Source organism: Parasteatoda tepidariorum, chromosome 5 (assembly GCF_043381705.1).
Source record: "Parasteatoda tepidariorum isolate YZ-2023 chromosome 5, CAS_Ptep_4.0, whole genome shotgun sequence".
Classification (NCBI taxonomy): Eukaryota; Metazoa; Arthropoda; class Arachnida; order Araneae; family Theridiidae; genus Parasteatoda; species Parasteatoda tepidariorum.
In genome coordinates this window covers 66,444,485-66,466,515 of record NC_092208.1, presented here as the reverse complement: position 1 = coordinate 66,466,515, position 22,031 = coordinate 66,444,485, and the positions used below count along the sequence as shown (strand labels likewise).

At 29.2% G+C, this 22,031-nt stretch overlaps 1 protein-coding gene across 1 annotated transcript in view; it reads left to right on the top strand.

The window, feature by feature from the left end:
- Positions 1-22,031, top strand: part of LOC107441037 (nephrin) — a 342,812-nt gene that overhangs the window by 138,489 nt on the left and 182,292 nt on the right. Inside the window, exon 3 of the mRNA XM_043050259.2 lies at positions 12,985-13,106. Coding sequence (XP_042906193.1) covers positions 12,985-13,106 — 122 coding nt within the window. The remainder of the gene's footprint in view (positions 1-12,984; positions 13,107-22,031) is intronic.

The window sequence follows — 22,031 nt, the reverse complement described above, 5'->3', positions numbered from 1 at the left end:
ATATTTGAAAATATTTTTCGATTATTTACACTTTATATTCCAGTGTTGGCTTTCATAAATCTTTTGCGGACTTTGTGATGAAAAGTCATAAAAGTGTATTTTCCCTCCGAGGCTTTATAAAATGAATTGCTTACCATTGGTGAGAGTGTCAAAGCTGCTTCTTTGTAAAGATAAAGAACCTTCGTATTTTTCGTTTTAACACCCGGGAGATAACAAATCGTATTTCAGACTATAGTTCTAGGGAGCAATATGTCATCGCATGGGAATTGAGCAAATGGAAGAAAAACTATACGTTTTATAAAGGTTTGACAGTATAAAACTAAATCGAATTCTTTTCCATCGAAAGGCATAGTTTTCTACAATGCATTACAGAAATGCGGAGTATTCAATATAAGGCATTTGAACTGTAGTTTAGGATTTCTGATTCTTAATTAAAACAAGAAAAATAAAAACATCGTTCAAATGATGAAATTTTCTTTTATTCCCAACTCGAGAGGTATTTTATAGGATCTCTCTGGCCTACTCAAAAAATAAACTAGCCAAATCAATGTGTAATAAAATTTAAATTAAAAAAAGGATTCTAAAAAAAATATGAAACAGCAGCTGTCGCCATAGCAGGGCGTACAATGACGACGCATGCGCACTGTTTGCTCTTGAACGTCATTAAATACGTAATATAAATTTTGAAATGCAAAATTAACTATGATCGGTTCGATTGAAAGTTAAAATCGGTATTAACATTAGTAAAAGATTAAATGGGGCAAATAAATACCACTTTAGTTTAAAAGAAAAACTTTTAAAACATTTTTTACCAATATAAGACCTATAGTTCTGATTGGAAATAAACGCTGGAGTAAGAACTAATTCGATGAAAATACTTTCTTAATTTTTCACTGAAAAATATTTAAAATATTCTATGTAGTTAAAGAAAATATTGGATAAGAAATACATTTTAATACTGAATGACTCATGAATTTCAGAAAATCCAACTACGTGAAATTTATTGAAGGACATTAATTAAGATAGCTTAATTGATTAATTGCTTGTCATTCATTGATTGGTTAATTGCTTGTGATTCATTGATTGATTAATTGCTTATCATTGATTGATTGATTAATTGATGAGAGTGGCAAGTCAGATTCTTTGTAAAGGTAAAGAATCACCATATCTTTCGTTTTAACTCCCAGGAGACAGCAAATTGTATTTCATTCAATAATTCCAGGGAGCAATGAGTCACCGTATGGGAATTGAGCAAATGGAAGGAAACTACTACGCAATTTTTAAAAGTTTGCTAGTATAAAATAAATCTAATTATTTTTTTATATAAAAACATAGTTTTCAGCTATACATTACAGAAATACGTAATATTTATTATAAGCCCTTAAATACATAGCAAAGATTTCAGAATGTAAGTTTAACTATTAGCAACTCAAATTTCTCGACTTGATTGAAGCGAGAAGTTAAAATAGGTATGAATTTTTAATCTAGTAATAGATTACATGGGGCAAATAAATGCTAAACTAAGAAAAATCAATGGTAAACCATGATGAATTTTTGTCTTGGAAGAAGTTTAAATTAAAAGGAAATTTAATGACAAAACTTGAAAAAAGTAGCGTTGTAAATACTATTACTTGCAGGATAAAAATTATCATCTGCATTTAAAAATTTATTAATTATTATTTGCAGATAAAAAGTACTATTATCTGTAGTTTGATCCTGAATGTTAAACGGACAAATAGTAGCTTAAATAATTAAACTTTTTTAAAAAAATAGTCGCCAGTTCGGGGAGATTTTTCTAAATAGATAAAGTTCATGTATATTTCGCAGCTTTTTCAAATATGTGAGTTTCCAAACAATATGACGTAATAGTTATTTTTTCAATATTAAAAAATCTATCACGAATGCTATTTATCTTTTCAAAATTCTAATTTCTCTTCACATTGACATTTTGCACCATTTGCGTAATTTTTTACCATTTTTAGTGAGTATTGGTAAAATAAAGACAAAATTTAACCTATCTGTCATGAATAACTGTTCTAGCAAATACTAGCAAACGGGGTGATATAAAACGAGCTTATTTGCAGAAAAGTCTAATTTCGTTAGTCGGCGCAATTTCCGTAGAACAGCGCTACAGCATTTTAATATAAGGAAATTAGAGAGTAAAAAATTAGATAATTGAAGAGTATTAATTTCTAATCATAGTTAAGGAGGGATGCATCAGAAGGAGGCAATAGATGTCATATAAATAATCTGTTACATTGCCTGGTAAAATAAAAGGTTACAATATTTCTTGATTAGCTAAACTGTTAGCTAGGAACGTATATTATTATCAATATTGTTATTTTTTAATTTAAGGATGCTTGTTACAAGTGTTATATTTCATTAAAATGTGTGTGTTAAATAAATTTCTCAAATATATTGTGCTTAAGATATTCTTCATTTCGTGCGTAACTATTCTTTTACACAATAAAATTTTATGGGAGAAATATTTAAGCCTTAAATAAAGTTACTTATAAAGGAAGCAAATTATGTTTACAATATAATTCTTCATCTGTAAAATATTCTTTTTTATATTTTATATTACTATTTTATATATTTTACTATAACATTTTATTGTTTTATGTCTTTCAAATATCTACATATATTTAAACATGCAATTTATAGTTGTTAGCACACTATATGTATAGTACTTTGTCTGTTTTAACAAAAAGAATCTATATTAAAATTTTTATATTAATCTTCTTTATAATGAAACAAATAGACATGCTTAATAAGTATAACGACTTGGAATTTATTACTCTTTTCGATTTAAGAAACGTTAATTAAATCAGATTGTCAAAAAATAATTATTACATTTTATTAAACAAAATATTCAGTCGAATTAATTTCCTATTTTCTTAATATAATTAATTCACTTAGAATAAATTAATTTTTTGGTCTAAAAATAATTATATCTCCACGTGTTCTTTTTAATTTAATATTTATCAATTCATTTGTGTCTAGTTTTTATTATATTTTGAAAACTTGTATCAATTAATAGTATTTTTCCTGCCTTAATTAAATTTATCTTTATTAAAAATATTAGTATATTTCTCATCAAGCAGCTTGTTTTTTATAACTTTTATCAATTCAATTACTTCAACTATTTTTATTTTTTGAATTAACATTATTTATGTTAAAATTTGTTGCTTCAAAAGTAAAAATCATTGTTACAGCATATTGTATTGTATTTTGAAAACATAAGATTAATGATCTTAATTTTTTCCTTTATATGAGGGATTTCTTTTAATGATGCAATGTTAATTTTGCAAATTTATTAGGCTTCCAATTATATTAATCTCCATTTTTATTAATATGATTTCTTATTAATATAATAATTAATAAATATTATATAATATTAATATATAATATTTAATATAATGTAATTTACAATTATATTATTGTTAAATAAAATTAGGTTGTTTGTTGTGTAAGGGAATTAATGGAATTACTTAAAACAATTAACACAAGTATCTCGAATTGAATGTTATTGTCAACCCTCGTCAAACTGGACTAATTTAATGTCAACTTAAAATAATTAATGCCAAAACGAACACAAAAAAGTATACAAAAAACAGGTTCATTAGATAATATTTAAGAGAAAAAAACTTCAAAACGCAATCAAATTCTCTCAAATCTCATCTGAGGAAAGGGGAACTAAAACAATGCAGTCATTTTCATTACCAATTAAAACTTAAGGAATTATAAAATGATTTATATGTTATCAAAAACTAATATTTCAGCTAATAAAAATAAAAAATGCATCGAAATTCTTTTAAATAGATACTGACGATAGGAGAATAAGAACTTTCAAAACCAATTTGATTGACAGAGAAAAAATAAAGTATAATATTACATAAAAGCATAGCATAATATACATAATATATTTTTAATACCTCTTGAAGAAATTTCGCTTGTTCTCTAATCCCTCTTGCCCTCTAATTCATCCTGTCCTATAGCAATCAAGCAATTTTCTTTAGTCCCGTTTTCTTCAATAGTTGGTTGGTTTTAACAACCTTTTTCCGCAAGCAATAGTGCTTTTTTCAGTTCTTGTCTTAAGTATTATTTTGAAACAACTAAATTGTATATATTTGTACTAAATTTCATACGAGAATTCTAAAGTTATATAATAAGGGAGAAGACAACACGCCCTGTATATTGAAAATTTGTAATGTGTTGAAATTTTTCGTAACATGAAGTTATTGTAATTTATACACTGTAAGAAATTCAGGATCAAATTACCTTATAAATCACCGATTCTTTGGGTACATCATCCATAAAGTCTATTTTATCGTAAAATTAAGTTTTAGAGAAAAATATTATACAATAAATTTTACAGTAATATTTATTTACTAAGAGTAATTCAACGATTTTATGACAATAATTACTGTAAAAATTACTGTGCATCATATTTTTTGTTCCATAACATATTCATGTAAAAATGTATGTTGCGGTCAAAAGTACCGACACCCTGATCTCCGGTACTTTTAACCGTAATTTGATCGAGATTTTTTTACAGTATGTAAAAGGCAATTGCACAACAGCGCATACCCGCAAGATTCAAAAATAAAATAAAGAACTTGTCTGAACAATAATTCTTGGTTAATATATAAATAAAGCCATTTTAAGAGCAAATAATATATATTCTTTGCTAGGGATCCCTCTCTCGGCTCACAGGCTCTATAAGCTTTGGAATTTTTTATAAGCTTCTTCCAGTTCACTGAGCAATTCAAGCTCACATGGCAAGCTTATTAGATGCTCATGTATATTAGTGTAGCTTCATATGTATATTTACAAAGTATACAACCTATAAACACTATTTAACCTTAGATTGATAAATTCTTATTTAATTTACTTACATTTCAGTGCCATTGTCAATGAAAACAAGACATACAATTTCCCAGAATGCGCAACTTTAAATTTCAGTGTTTGTGGACACTACAATCGAATGTCTTTTAATAAAACATTAACTCTTGCGATGCACTCAAGCTAACGAAGAAGGTGTAGAGAATGAATACTTTAAAAATGGCAGTATAATAGAGTTAATGATTGATTAATTATTTACTAATGTAATTGGTAATCGTTAATTATTGATTGTTTAATATCAATAATTATCCATCTCCGAGTGAGCTGCTATCCTATTTTCGGCTGATATCTCGAACACGTGTCTCTCCTGTATCAAATATCAAGCATTATTAAAAATGAAGTGTTGATCTAAATTCTTATTATAGTAAGCATAATTAAATACATTACCTACGTTATTATATGCATAAATCGTTAAGTAAATACAATATATCTTATCTACACAAATTAGTAAGCATAATTAGGAAGCGCAATCAAAAGCACCTGGATAAGCAAATTATAGCTTATTGAGGCTAACACAAGAAATTAAATTCCATCGGTTTTGTGGTAATTAGAATTTATATAGATAGATTAGAATATATATTAGAATATAGATTATAGAATATAGATTATATAGATTAGAATATAGATTATAGAATATAGATTATATAGATTAGAATTTATATAATTTATATATATTAGTCATTGGAATTTTATATATTATAGATTTTGCTTCAATGCATAATTTTCTTGTACAAGTTTTTAAAGTATGCAACAACTTATCGTAATTCACACAAGAGATATGTGTTTAAACATTTCTCTCAAGAATTATTAAAACAACAAAAGTTTTCTTCTACATAGCTTAGAAATTAATGTCTTTGATTTCTTTTTAATGCATATTTTAATTATATTTGTAAAACTTTACGTATTCATTAGATTCCTTTAAGTGAACAATATAATTTCTCTTTACAAAATGTGATATATTACTTTAGAAAACAACTATCAATTAAAAAACATATTTTGAAACTCTTTACATTAGTAACGAAAACACGTAATTTTCAGCAATGTTTCTCATTTTTGGAAGGATAAAACATTTCAAAGTTTGGCGCAATTCAATATGCGCCAAACAGAATTTCCACAGTGTAAATTAAACAAATAATGGCTTCAAATCTTTTATAAGCTACGGAAATCGCGTGCTAATAATGAAAATTGCTAAAAGTATCCCTACATTACTTATTCGATTTAAATCCTCAATGAATATTCCTTTTGCTTAATAATTACTGACAAAATAGGAAAAGTTCCAAAGCATCCAGTTTTGGATAATGCTCGAAACGATGATCATTATAATAGATTCACAGAAACTCTCGCTTCTGAGGGAAGAATTTTCCAAGGAATAATTACAATTAAATACCAAATTATTTACAAAATCCTCATTAAAAGATTAGTTTTCGATGAGTGTTTGCAAATTCAATGTAATACTGAAAACCTGGTTAGATTCCTTAATTGTCTTAATGAGACAAAGTCTACACTAGAGAAACATGCAGACGATTTTAAATGTTCAGTGTAATCAAAAGGGAAGCACTTAATTCTGCAATTGATGTCACTAGCGAAACTAGGTTTTAGTCTTACGCTTATTGTATGTGAACAAAACTATTACAGAATAACTTTATGAATTTAGAACTGTTTTACGAATACTGTGAGTATAATTTTTGTCTGTTTTCTATAAATCGGAATTCAAAATATTTACTTCATTGGTGAGAATGTTTTAAGAACAGTTCTAAAGTAACGCCATGCAATTCCAGAAAAAAAATTGCACTAGCAGTTGTAATGACCTTGCCAAAATTTTTACCATAACCCGTCTGCATTTTCAGTTATGATTCTTATATTATTTTCTCAAACTTGTATTTATGAATAAAGGTTTTCAACAAAATCAAATTATTCAATAAAATTTTAGCTAACAGTAATATATATTTATTTTAATATATATTTACCTGCATATATTTTTTAATATATAAAATATTATATATTAAAGAATATTTTATTTAATATTTCCATGCATTTTTAAAGATTTCTTTTATAAATCTTAAGACTTAAAATTATTTTAGTAACTTAACAGTTTATATATTTAACAGTTCTATTTAGTAAACTTAAAAGTATTTTTGTATAACGAAATATAGATTTATGGCGCCAAAAGTACTTTTTTTGTGATCTACAGAATTTTGCTTAAGATAATTTTTTCATTATTTTATACTTGTAGTAAAATTAATTTGTTTTTTTAAAATTTATGCTCTGCCCAGAAAATTTTCCATTGACGTAAATTTTTTAGACATTATTTTAAAGATATTATATTCTTTAAATTTTTAAACAACTGCTTATTCAAAACTACCTGCATTATCCATAAAAATATTTGTTTCGGTTCAAAACTAAAAATGCAAAGTTTATTTTGGTTAAAATGTGAGATTTTTTATATTGAAGGAAAAAAAATTTTTTCAGAGAGCATTTTAATTGAATTTTATTTTAAGATTTTCTTCTAAACCTTCTATAATTTTGAAATTAAATATTAGCTTTTTATTTGAAAAATTTGAAATACTGCTGAAAGACGCCAAAAAATAAAATTAATTTGAATGACATTTAGATAATTTATTTACTTCTGTAAATGTATCAATATTTTAAAAGATTTTCAAGTTTACATTCCAAATAGTTTCTTATTTCACATCAACCATGCAAATAACATAAATTACTAAAATACACCCATTACTATGTTTTTACTCATAAAAATAAAGACAGAATCAATTCGTTATCAATTTACTTCTTAGTTGTAATGTAATTATATTTTTAGTTAGATAAGAAAAAAAAATTGTAATTCAATCAAAACATTATTTCAAATTAAATAAAATACATGTGCATATAAAACAATTTTGATTAACAGCTTCAAAACTTACTACAATTTCATAGAAATCATTACATAAATTTATAACCTATTGAGAAATCGAATTGCTTATAAATATTACATTGAAATTTCATTTTCTTTAATAATCTTTCATTTTTATTACATTCATTTTCATTTTACGATAAAATTTTAATTTGTACATTCCAAAATAATAAAAATAGTTTCTAAACTGCCTATGTAATTAATAAAAATAATTTAAAAATATTTCCTTCACCAATTTCTATATCCATTATAAACTATATAATTAGCATAGATGATTAAAATACATCGATCACACAAATTTTTTATTTTATTTTCAAAAGCTAATATCTAATGTGAATGCAACTGATTTAAACCTATGTTGCAATGTAATGACATTTTTAATTATCAAGAAAGATTTGTGAAAAGAAATACATAAAAATAACATTATTAAAATTGATTTTATTCTAATCTCGCAGCTTTTAGCATTTTTTAATTCAAAATATCATTTTGATTGAAATCAAATACATCGACAAAAAAATTCTGCCATAGCCATCAATTAAACAAAATTAAAAGAGTACTGTAAAGCTTATTTTTGCTGCATTTGCTTGCAACAAATTATGTACCGTCACTCCATTTAAAACGTTTCTTTCACTAACTACAACTTACCCATTTTAATCAATTCTCATTTTTTACAGAATTCGTTTTTATTTTCCTTATCGAAAAAAGCAAGCTTTCAAACTTATCTTATATTTTTTTTAAATGCTAAATCAGAATTTTTTACTTTGGTATGTAATATGAATCTATTTTTTTGAAAAGAAATGAATTAATTGAGATTGAAAAATAAAATATTTTTTGAGATAAAAATATCAATAATGAGCAAAGATTTACTTTGAATGTTTAAGTAAATTAAAACAAGAAAATTAAAATGTCTGGCTAATATGTTTTTTTGTGATTTGATTAATTGCTTACTGCTAACTATATTTTTCATACTGTGTGCAATATATCATTTATATTAACTCTGATTGTGAAAAGAGTAACGGAGCTTCTACAAATATATTTTTTGCTTCGACATAATTGGAATAACTAATCATATGAAATACATAAATTCAGAGTTTTAGTAATTAAGTAAGATAAATCTAAAATATGCACCACACTCTTTTTAATACAGATTTTTTTTATATCTCTATTTTCAATTTAATAAAAAAAAAATTTAAATCTGTATATTTACGCATTTCCATACAATGTAAATGTCTTTATAAATTTAGAGTTTTAGTAATTAGGTAAGAAAAATATAAAATATGCACAACACTCTTTTTAATACACTTTTTTTTTACGTCTCTCTTTTTAATTTAATACAGATTTTTGTTCTTAAATCTGTATATTTACGCATTTCAATACAACGTAAATGACTTTATAAATTTAGAGCTTTAGTAATTAAGTAAGAAAAATCAAAAGTATGCACCGCAATCTTTTTTAATACAGGTTTTTTTACATCTCTATTTTTAATTTGATACAGATTCTTGCTTTTAAATCTGTATATTTACGTATTTCAGTGCAACGTAAGTGACTTTATAATTTGAACTATTGAATTCCCGTCCTCTGTAGGAAGTAAAACAAATTAAACAATCTATGAATTAATATCTATGAATGAATAACACTGCGAAATCATTCATAAAATTGAAAGTAGTGTCTATGGTACATAGTATAATTGTCTTATGATTGTGCTGTTTTAACATAGATACCTTGGAAAGAGGTTTCTAAAAGGGTCTTCAAAAAGGATAAAAACCTGTGAAAATTGTTAATTTTTGGACCAGAATTTTGATTATCATCAATTTGACTCAAGAAATTTGACAACAGTTTCAAGGTGCTCTAATTTTTATGTCAACGAGTGTATATTAAAATATTTTGCATTGATGAAAATTGCGCCAATTACCATAATACCAAATGTGTCAAGTTCCGGAATCCTTTAAGCAATATAGGTTTCAATAATGGTGGGGCAATTTTTTATGTTCCGCATTAACGAATAAGTACATTTTCTCCATAAATTTCGATATAGCTTATTTAGTTTTTTTCACTCATTACCTATTAAAAAAAATTAAACGTAATTGGCATCAATAATAACATATTGCAATTTTTTTATGTTTTAATTAAAAGAATCAGAATTATTTCTCCCTTATTTTGCATCATAGTTTTTTTTTAACGGGATAGGGATTTCGCCTTCCGATGAGTTCAACAGGGTACGAATCCCAGTAATTGCTGGTCTATTTGAGTTCAGCATCCGGCTCGCACCGACCTCAGTGCTGGCGTAAAATATCTTCAGTATTAAACAGTTCATGGGTTAGATTCCCCTTGCCGTCAAGCTAGCCTTGGAAGGTTTCCATGGTTTTCCTCTCCATGTAACGCAAATACAGATTTCCATCAAGCAAACCTCCACGAGGGCACATTTCTCTCCGTACTTGATCGAGGAGTTCCCTTGTCTTCTTGATTGGGTTCAAAATTACACGGCAACGGAGCTGAACATCAGTAGTCGTAAGCCCATAAAATTGGGCCTGCTGTTCAACGAAGGTTGAACAGCCTTTAAAAAAATTCTGTATTTGTCTTTTAAGTATATAAAATATGCAATATGTATAAAATATATTAAATATATAAAATATTTTTCTTAAAATGCCGTTGATTTTAAATTATTTAGTTTTATAGAAATTCGTTTTAGAAGCATGATCATAAAAAAAATAAACATGGTGTTTCTTATTACTTAAGAAATACTAATTTAGACGCGTGATCTGCCTATGCTACTATGCTCACGTGAATTATTGAGTTTATCTATCATAGCGAATAAAAAATAATTCGATATCTTACATGCAATAAACATGTGCAATAAACTCCTTTTCGGGTTAGTAATTGCTATAAGCAAGCATCATTGATGTTATGCAGCATATTTATAGTAGAAAAAAACAGAATCGGATGTAGTTTTATTAATATCAATGTTGCTAGCTCTAAGATAATGAGAAAAATTCATTTTTAAATATTCCTCCTGAATTTCTTAGGATTGGGGGCTAAATTTGCTGCATTCACCCATCGTCTATATATTTCACGATGATTCTAGAATTAAAAGAGATATAGACAATCAAACTAACTCTTATTTTTATTTTTATAAATAAAATAATACTCGCAACAAGAAACTATTCAGAGGTGATTGTTATACTGAAATGAGCAGAATGTAATAATTATTTCTACTGTCTTGGAAACAGGAACGAAAAAAAATTAATTCTGATTGAAAAGTTTAAAGCAAATTTTTTTTACTCTGTCTTTTCAAAAAGGAATAGTTTATTTGAAACGCTGATTAGTAATTGTACTTAAAAAAAACTTACTACTCGTAACTTTTATTGCTCTGTTAATTACATATGATTCTGACAGGCGCCTGTTAGAGATACAAGTTTTTTCTGAAAAATACAATTTTTACAAATCTTTTAAAAGTAAAATGGAAATGTAAAACGCTTAAACTCTAAAGACTTTTTAAATAAAACCACTAGCAATTAATTAAAAAAGATAGCTATTAATTTCGAATACCTGAATATAATTCCGGAAGTTAATACATGATTATTCTTGTCTGAAATAGTAATAATTTCAACTCTAAAAAAATGTTTGTTAAGAAAAAGAGAAATAAAATCAAATGCGATTTTTTAGATATTAAAATTTAAGTTTAAATAAATATACCAGTTAAAGAAACCTAAAGTTTTCTCATTCCCCCGATTTGAGCTTTTGTCAACATCTCGAATTTACTGAGGGGGTGGGTAAGGGTCAAGCGGAAGAACAATTTAACATTAAAATTTTGGATAATTATATTTTGTTTCTTATGTAACTTTCACGCTGCATCAACTGAAACGAAATCAATATCGATAGTACTAATAGATCAAATGTTTTTAAAGTTTTAATATATAAATAAGCACAGTTTTGTACATTCTTGTATATGTATTAATACATATACAAGAAAGTAATGAAATATGGGATTCCACGCTCCTTATTTTGAGCGAAATCTATTGAGGCCAAAAACGAGTTGATTCATCTTACAGATAAGAAGCTATGAGAGTTATAATTCATAACTTAGAACTTTTTACTCATAAAACACTTATTTCTTTGAATTTGTTATTTACCTATAGCATTTCATTTCATAGAATTATTGTAAAAAACATACAATGCGTCACTTGTTTAATATAAATACCAGGTGCTTAAGCAGGTATTTGTATGAAAAAAAGTTCTTTGTATACATGAAACCATTTTGATCTATAGATAAAAACTTAAAAACTTGAGAGCTATTGAACTGTTACATTTATCAATTGTTTTTAACTCATTCAAATCAGTGCAAAGTAGTGCATAGGAAATTACATTTTACTGGTCTAGAAAGGAATTTTAGAAGTGTACTGAACAGTTTGCCTATTAAAAGAACAGCCTTTGCCACAAAGTCTCAGGCCTTCCGCTTCCATGATTAATATTGTGCCGATTTTTTTTTACAATGCCTACCTGGAGAATGACCTTTTATCATACAGGCATCTGAAGGGCAGCCGACCGGTCTGTGTAGGGGGCAGGGAGCTGTGCTTGCATCAGAAAGGTCCTGGGTTCGAATCATTGATTCATTGATGTTTCTTTCTCTCTCTGTGTGTTCTATGTCCTTACTCCTGTGTGTGTGAATGTGACCCGCTCTATAAACGGGTTGTGGTTGTGTGAATGGCGTGGCAAAAGTTGAATTCCTGTCCATAGATGGCGCCACTGAATAACAGGAACAATTGCATCCTTACTGCCTGAACAGGCATACGACAAAAAAAATCTGAAGGGCAGATTTGTTGACCACTCTTTCAGGGACAATATAGATGGGCCAATGTTGCTCGCACAGCAAGGACAGATAGTGCAGAGAATGAAATAACATCCATACCTTGCCCGGGATTTGAACCCAGAACCTTTCTGACCCAAGGCTAGTTCCCTGACCCCTGCACAGGCCGGTCGGCTTGAAGTCGAAAGTAGTGATGAGAAAAAATATTGTGTCGAAACCAGTTAGATACCTTATAATAACTTTAAATTTTCCCCGAATCATTAAGAATGGAGCAATTTTTGCAACACCGCACATGTGTTTTTTATCATGATTAATTTTATAAAAAAATAATCCCTCTCTTGTTAAATATATGAATTTATCTTTGCAGGTTTTCATAAAGATATTCCTGGTTATCCTCGATACAGTATGGTGGTAGATGATAAAAGAGGTGTTTACAATTTACGATTAAGAGGCGTTCAACTGGAGGATGAAGGAGAGTACCAGTGCCAAGTAAGTGCCAAATGCAATTTTAAAAATTAATGCTTATCTTGTTTATTGTAATGTTGATATAAAAATTTGCATAGGAATGCTAGTTTTAGGATACCAATGCAAAGAGATACCAAACTGATTGATCATCAGAAAGTTAAAATCAAAAACAAATCCTAATTTTTTTTTTTTAAATATTGATCAATCAAAATTGCAAAAATGCTTCTGGTTATTTATAGAACAAAAAAAAGTTGCTTATGTTTATTAGAAATTTAAATAAAGATGAATTTAATGAAAGTGGAGAAAAATGATTCCATAAATATGCTTTAACCATATTTGATGTTGGTAATACAGTCTATTTGTTGTTAATATTAATGCATAATTATTACCCAACACATAGATTTGAGATATTCCTTGTGAACTACCAGCACTGTCTCCTAAGCACACAAACATCTAATGTACGCTCATTCCTCTAAAACTCGTTAAGTCCTGATTTAACTGGTTTCCGGAAAATTAAAGCAACCTAACAGTATCAAGTATTACCTAAACAGTTTCTATAAAAAGTTTCCAGATATACAGGAATGCAATACTTTCCATGCATCACCTAAACATTTTCCAACAAAACATCTTCCAAATATGCAGGGAAATACAATGCATTTTAAACTTAATCCAAACTTTTTCTATAGCGTCTTAAATTTAGAAAGAAAAATTGATAATATATTTAATGATTGTTATCAATTTCATTAAAGTCTTCATCTTTGGAAACTAATTTGATTTCTGTCAATTAGCTCCAGTGATTTAAAACGGCATACGTGTATGTCTCTGGATCCTGTATTATGTGAGTAATGTAATTAATTAATAGAGTGTCTTACTGACGTTGCATCATACACTGTCATAAGAAGAAAAGGAGTCAAAGAGCAGAACTTGAAAAATATAGTTATGGATAATTGAACTAATATCAATGAAACTATGAAAGATTTGACTTCCTTCACTTCAGCTTTAATAGCTTGATGAGTCAGTGAAACAAAATCTAAATACGATTTTTTTCAAATATTATTATGCTGTTGGTAAAGAAATGTAGAAATTCATGGCAGTAACAAACAGAATAACAAATCTGTAAAACGGAATCACAAATCGGAAACAGAACAACTGAAAAGTAATGAATATAATTTTGAACAAGTGGCTCAGGTAAAAGATTTAGGTACAATAGTAAACGATAATAGTGACGTAAAAATTGAAATCGAAAATAGATTCAACATGGCAGTTAGATGTTATCATGAATTGAGAAACCAGTTCAAATCTAAATACATAAGCTGTGGAACAAAAATACAGTTGTACAAGTTACTAGTGAGTTCAATAGTTTTATTTGCAGCGATTGTTGGGTATTTAACAAAGCAAAAACTGTTGACTTTTGAGAGAAAAATATCTAGAAAATTTTTTTGGCTCAGATAGAGAAAACAGAACCTGGAGAATTCGTTACAACCATGAATTACAATCAAAATACAAAGAACCTAAAATAGTAAAAATGATCTAGATTTCTCAAATAAGGTGAAAAGGACGTGTATTTTGATATGGCGATGAAAAACCCGTTAAAAAAATAACCTTCCAAACAAGGAAAAAAAGAGGAAGACCTAGAACAAGATGATTAGATAGAATAAAAAAAGTGATTAAAGGACTCAGGAGTTAATAGATTTAGAAATATAGCATTAGAAAGATGTAGATGAGGCAAACTGACTAAGACGCCCTTGGCCGGTAACTAGCTGTATCGCATAAGAAGAAGAATGAAAAGAATCTAGTTTGAAAAGCTTAATTTATTAACTCCATTAAAATATTAGAACTCCAAGAACTGCATTAAAAATAAGAAAACCATAACAGGGTGGTTTTTAAACTGAAGTCGACTGTCTCAATTTTCTGAGTCGATTCAAAAGCCAACAAATAATAGTGAATCTTATAAATTGCATTGATGAGCTTTTATATATTATTGCAAATTATGTTTATAAATTATTATAACATTCAAAGAAAACAATGTTATCAAGACCGAGTAAATAAAGCATTCCCGCAATTAGCAAAAGTCATTAAGGTAAAAATACCGCAATTTTGAGTCCAAAGATATGACACGACAGTGCTTAGCATTTCGTGTCATCCACCTCTACTTCTTAAACTAACTGATACACATTGACATGAAACACGGTGGGTTTTATCAGGAATAAAATCATGAACATTCTCAATAGCAGCTCAATTACTTATTTGTTGTGTCATTTCAGCTTGTAGTTTTTGCTTACTTCCTGCTAAATGTAAATAAAAATATGGGTTTTACGATCCAAAATGCTGTAGTGAACTTTCCTTCCTCGCCATTTTTGAGCCATCTGTAGTTTATAGAATCTTTGAGAGTGTGCTATCGCAAATTTGCATTTTGATTTATGCGCATACACTGACATATCACTATGACTTATGCGCATACACCAGCATATTCATTAAGATATTCACTCAAAGCAATTATTTTATATCAAAGTTACAGCTAAAAATATAATTTAATTGTTCTTCATCGACTTCATCTCACATAAAATATTAATTAGACATGGAATGTTTTCGTAGATATTAAATTAATCCATTTAAAACGATAAAATATATTTTTGCTTCTTTGCATATTCTATTCAAACCAGGCGTATAACTCAGCAATTTTTAATTATCATCGAAATTAACTTTCATTAAGTAAATTGCAGATTACGAAAATATTACGACAAATCCCATTTACCCCAGTCTATTTTAATCATAAAATCTTTAATCGCACCATAAANATTAACTTTAAAGCCAAGGTTTAACAGGAATCTACCAAAACATTTATGCCAACAACGAGGAGCTTGTTTAAGGCCATACAAACTTTTCTTGAGTTTGCATACATCGTTGGTGCCATTAGTGTAACCTTCAGGTTGATACATGTAAATGGTTTCCTCTAAATCACCATATAAAAAGGCAGTTGATACATCAAATTGCGTAAGATGCATATTCTCACAAGCTGCAATACTTATTATTGAACGTACAGTTCCTAACTTAGTAACTGGACTAAAAGTTTGATTGTAATCGATACCCTTTCTTTGATTAAAGCCTTTAATCACAAGTCTTGCTTTATACTTATCTATAGTACCGTCAGGATTTTTCTTAATACGAAACACCCACTTACAAGGCAAAGCCTTGGCTTTCTCTGGTAAAGGTGTTAATATCCATGTTTGGTTTTCTTTTAGTGATTTGATTTCAGCATCCATTGCTTTTATCCAACAATTGTGTTCTTTACAATTGATAGCTTCTTCGTATGACTCTGGCTCATTTGAATCTGATATGAAACTTTCAGCTGCCATTTCATAGTCTTCTAAACTTTTAGGCTGTTTTAGTTCAGTGCGATTTCTCAGTTTCATGGTAAATAAATTTTCTCTATCTTCACTTTCCTTTTCTGAACTCATTTTCTCTTTTAAGTAATTTTGATCAAGCTTTCCCTCATTTTCAGCTTCTGTAGGCAACTTACTCATTGTATCAATTAAAGGTATTACAACAGAATCTTCGCAATTAGTTAGAGGTTTCTCATCAAATATTACATCTCGAGAACAGATAACATTATTGTTTTCCTTTATCCAGATACGATATCTTTCATCACCATCATATCCCAATAGATAACCTTTTATTGCTTTCTTATCCATTTTTCTACGTTTCTGTCTTGGTATATGGACATAGCATGATGATCCTACTATTCGCATATGTTTTATTCTGGGTCTTTGCCCCATCCATAGTTCATAAGGACTTATGTTTGGTAATGAACTTTTTCCTGTTCTGTTTAATATGTACGCAGACGTATTTATCAGTTCTGCCCATAATGATGAAAGAAAATTTATTTCTGAATTGGAATTCTTCAAAGTTCTTGCCATTTCTACTAAAGTCTTATTCTCTCGTTCACTGCCGCAATTCTTCTGAGGCGTATAAGGAGCTGTTAGTCTTTGAATAATTCCACCTTTATGCAAGATTCTTCTCACATTTTCATTATCGAATTCTCCCCCATTATCACTCAAGATCTCCTTGATATTGTGCCCTAGATTTTTGGCATGTGCTAACATATTTTCAAGAGCTTGGGTAACTTCTGATTTCTTATGAAGATAAAATACATAGCGAAATTTAGTAAAATGACCTTTAAAAACTACAAAGTAACGATACTTTTTAAATGATTGATCAAAAGGTCCACAGACATCTGTTGAGATAAGCTCTCCTGGGCTTTTGGTCTTCTGTCTATTACCAAATTTCAATCGATGAGCTTTACCGTATATACATGCTTCACAGAGTTGATTGTTAAATTCAACTTTAAGTTCCATTTGCTTTTCAAGAACATTCTTTACATGGCGTTTGTCTTGGTGTCTCCAGCGCTCATGATATAATTACAGAATAGAATCACTTGTGGTAACTAAGTTCACTTCCACTGGATTGTTTGGAATACGAACTTGCATATGTGCTTTATATAAACCACCTCTTACATTTCTTGTACCATAGAGTACAGTTTTGTTACCAATTTTTAACCATAATTCTTCCGTTGTTGATACGAATTTACTGTTTTCGTTTCTATCCTGTGCTACTAGTACTGAAAATAAATTTTTCTTAATATCTGGGACAGGCCAAACTTCTTTAAGTTCTTTAAATTGTCTCTCACCATTAACTTTTGTCATAATCTTTAAAGTGCCTCTGCCTATAGCTGGTAGTACCTTACCACTTGCAGCAGTAATCCCATGCGGGGAATCAAAAACTTCAAAATCGGCAAAGAATTTACTATTATTGGTGACATGTTTTGAAGCACCATTATCTATAAACCAATCGTAGCTGCTTTCTTCAAGTGAAAAAACTTCTTCGTGAAGAGCTAATAATGAATTATTTGCAATAACATTATCTCTATCTTGAAGATTTTCATTTTGCTTTGGCTTAGCTGGCCTACCATCGGCAATCCACTTTCGACAATTTTTCACCCAGTGACCATTTTGATGACAGTAGTTGCACTTTCCAAGATGTCTTTTACTTTTAAAAATCGGCTTGGCTCTAGTCACTTTTGCTTCTAATGCTTCTTGATTTAATGATTCACTAAAACTTGAATCTTTCTTTATCTCTCTTTCATGAGTACATAACTGTGTTGTTAGTTCATCTAGAGTTCTTTTTTCATTGCTCAAAAGTAGCACACTTGATTTAAATGCACGATAATTGAGAGGAAGAGTGTCCGAAATTTTGCAAATTAGCAACATTTCTGGTAGCCGGTTTTCACTTTTACTCTCAAGACCACTATTTAAATCATTCCATAAATTTTTGAGCTTTGATAAATGAGCTGACATATCATCATCTGACCAACTAAATTTAAAGAATTGAAGACAAATGCTATAGAGCTGGTTGTCAGAAGAATCTTCAAAAATTTTCTGAAGTTCCAGCCAAACTTCTCTTGAGCTATAAAATCTCATTACCTTTTGTGATGTGTCTTCTGTCATAGAGTTGGTTAACACCATCATAGCACAATTATTTGCCTTATTAAATTCTCTGAGATCATCCTTATATTTCTTTTTGACAGTTTCAGAAGCTGTTGGCTCAGGCAGTTCTGGCTTGTACATCTTTCCTTCAACAACTTCCAGAGCATCTGCATGATAATTCAAAACAAACTTAATTCTGTATTTCCAAATTGCCCAATCACTTTTACCACTTAATGGTTTCACTTGGATTTTTCCTTGATCCATTACTTAAACTAACTGCAATTGCTGACTTTCGGAATATGAATTAACTTAGCACTAACACTTCCGCTTAACTATCGCCAAACTCAATTATTTCATTATTTTAACTTCGCGTAAATAGCTTGCTGGAGTCCATAACCTGTAGAAATTATTGAGTTATGCAAGTAATAACTGAACATAACATCTCAAAGTTAAACTAATGGTTTATTGAGTATACTACAAAAAGAAACAAAATGGAACGATGATCGTAATATATATAAAAATAATAAAGAGCACGGGCTTCATAGGTGAAAGTTAAATTAGTAGTGCTGATGTGCTCCCAGATTTCCTAAATATGTAAATACCAATGTTTTTTCTTTCTTATTAACACATCTACATCAACTGAGATAGCCTTGACCGGTAACCGGCTGTATCGCCTAAGAAGAGGAATGAAAAGAAACTAGTTTGAAAAGCTCAATCTATTAACTCCATTAAAAATATGAGAACTCTAAGAACTACATTAAAAATGAGAAAACCATGACAGTGTGGTTTTTACACTGTACTCAACTGTCTCAATTTTATGAGTTGATTCAAAAGTCAACAAGTAATAGAGAATCTTATAAATTGCATTGATGAGTTTTTATATATTATTACAAATTATGTTTATAAATTATTATAACATTCAAAGAAAACGATGTTATCAAACCCGAGTAAATAAAGCATTCCCGCAATTAACAGAAGTCATTAAGGTAAAAATACCACAATTTTGAGTCCAAAGACGTGACACGACAGTGTTTAGCATTTCACATCAGCTGCCTCTACTTCTTAAACTAACTGATACACATTGACACGAAACAAGGTGGGTTTTAACAGGAATTAAATCATGGACATTCACAATAGCAGCTCAATGACTTATTTGTTGTGTCATTGCAGCTTGTAGTTTTTGCTTACTTCCTGCTAAATGTAAATAAAAATATGGGTTTTACGATCCACAATGCTGTAGTGAACTTTCCTTCCTGTCCATTCTTAAGCCATCTGTAGTTTATAGAATCTTTGAGTATGTGCTATTGCAAATTTGCATTTTGATTTATGCGCATACATGTTGCATCTTCTTTCCATTAAATTAAATTTTTACCTTGCGATAGATGGCGCAGTGTGCGCATCTGTAAGGATACATAACTTTTCTCTTCAGTCTTTTGTTTGTTATCGTTTCGTTAAGTTTAAATAAAAAACACTAAAGAATATTGGCTCACACTGATTCATTTCAAACCAATAGCCAAAAAGATCCCGGGATACAAAACTAGCATATGACTATGACTTATGCGCATACACCAGCATATTCATTAAGCTATTCACTCAAAGCAATTATTTTATATCAAAGTTACAGCTAAAAATATAATTTAATTGTTCTTCATCGACTTCATCTCACATAAAATATTAATTAGACATGGAACGTTTTCGTAGATATTAAATTGATCCATTTAAAACGATAAAATATATTTTTGCTTCTTTGCATATTCTATTCAAACCAAGCGTATAACTCAGCAATTTTTAATTATCATCGAAATTAACTTTAATTAAGTAAATTGCAGATTACGAAAATATTACGACAAATACCATTTACCCCAGTCTATTTTAATCATAAAATCTTTAATCGCACCATAAAGCATTCTAAGTTATTCATCCTCGTCCTAAGCCTAAACATTCAATGTATTCATGAAAGAAAGCTATTTTGCGGTGGTTTTTCTATTTTTTTTCTTCTTTACCGTAATGATGTCTGTGTCAGTCAATAAAGCTTCAGTTTTCCTAACCCAAATGCTCACGAAAAAACCATTACCATTCCTGCTAAAGACCTTGAAAAAAATCATCAAGCTTGGAATAAATTACATTCTAACTGAAAATTCTTTGACGAAATCGTAGCCCAAGAACGAAAATGGGGAATTGTTCTTTGGCTCTTTAACACCTATGGTGATACACTACGCTGATTTATGCGAATTTATGAATAATGAATTACCCGTTGATAGTATTTAATGGAAGAGAGACATGCGAACTGTACTTCTGTTTCACGCGGAAGTTTCTAAAATCAATTGTAACTCAAGTGACCTATTTTTTTATATGTTTAAGCAGTATATTCCTCAACTTTTATAATCTGTGTTAAAAAGTAGCACCCTGTTACTTAAAAAGGTTTATGATTAATTGCATATGTATTAACTAGCTATGTATTTCTTTGGAATCATGAATAAATTGGCACATAGTAGACCAATTTATGTAGGAATGAGCTGAATTTATTGTATGCTAAATATAGCTATATTAATTATCCATGTATTTCTTTAGAAACAAAAAAAATTGGTACATAGTAGACCAATTCAATATGCAGGAATATACTGAATTGATTGTAGATTAAATGTAAAAATATTAACTATCCATGTATTTCTTCGGAAACATCAATAAATTGGCACATCGTACGCCAATCTAACATAAGGGAAGGGAATGAATTTATTGTAGAATTAATTGCAGATATATTAATTAGCCCCGTATTTCTTTGGAAATATGAATAAATTAGTACATAGTAGACCAATGAACTGAATAAATTGCAGATATATTTACTAGCCACGTATTTCTTTAGAAACATGAATAAATTGGCACATAGCAGACCAATGTAATATATAGAAATGAATTGAATTAATTGTAGATATACTGACTTGGTATGAACTCTATTTTGAATTAATATATATATATATACAGGGTGTCTCAGTTAAGCGTTTCAGAACTTCAAGGAGGGGTAGGGGGCTTCCTGACGACTCAAAATCGTATAGTAATGTGGGGTCGGAAATGCTTTCCTGAAGCGGTGACGTACACAGAAGCATCATAAGGAAAAGAGACCGTAAGTGAAAAATCGCAATAATAAAATATTGAAAAAATTATATGGCCTCCTCGGTCACCCGACCTATCATGTCCTGATTTCTGGAGTCATATGAAAACACTGGTTTATGACACCCCTGTTGATAATGCTGGTTGCAAGAATCGCAGTAGCTGCCTGCGAGATATGCCTGGAGCATTGCAGAATGTTCGAATGTCCATGCGCCGGAGATGTGAGGTGTACATTGTAGCCGGTGGCAGAAACTTCGAACACTTACTTTGGCCCATGTACCATATAATTTTTTCAATGTATTATTATAGCGATTTTTCACTTACGGTCTCTTTTCTTTATGGTGCTTCTGTGTACGTC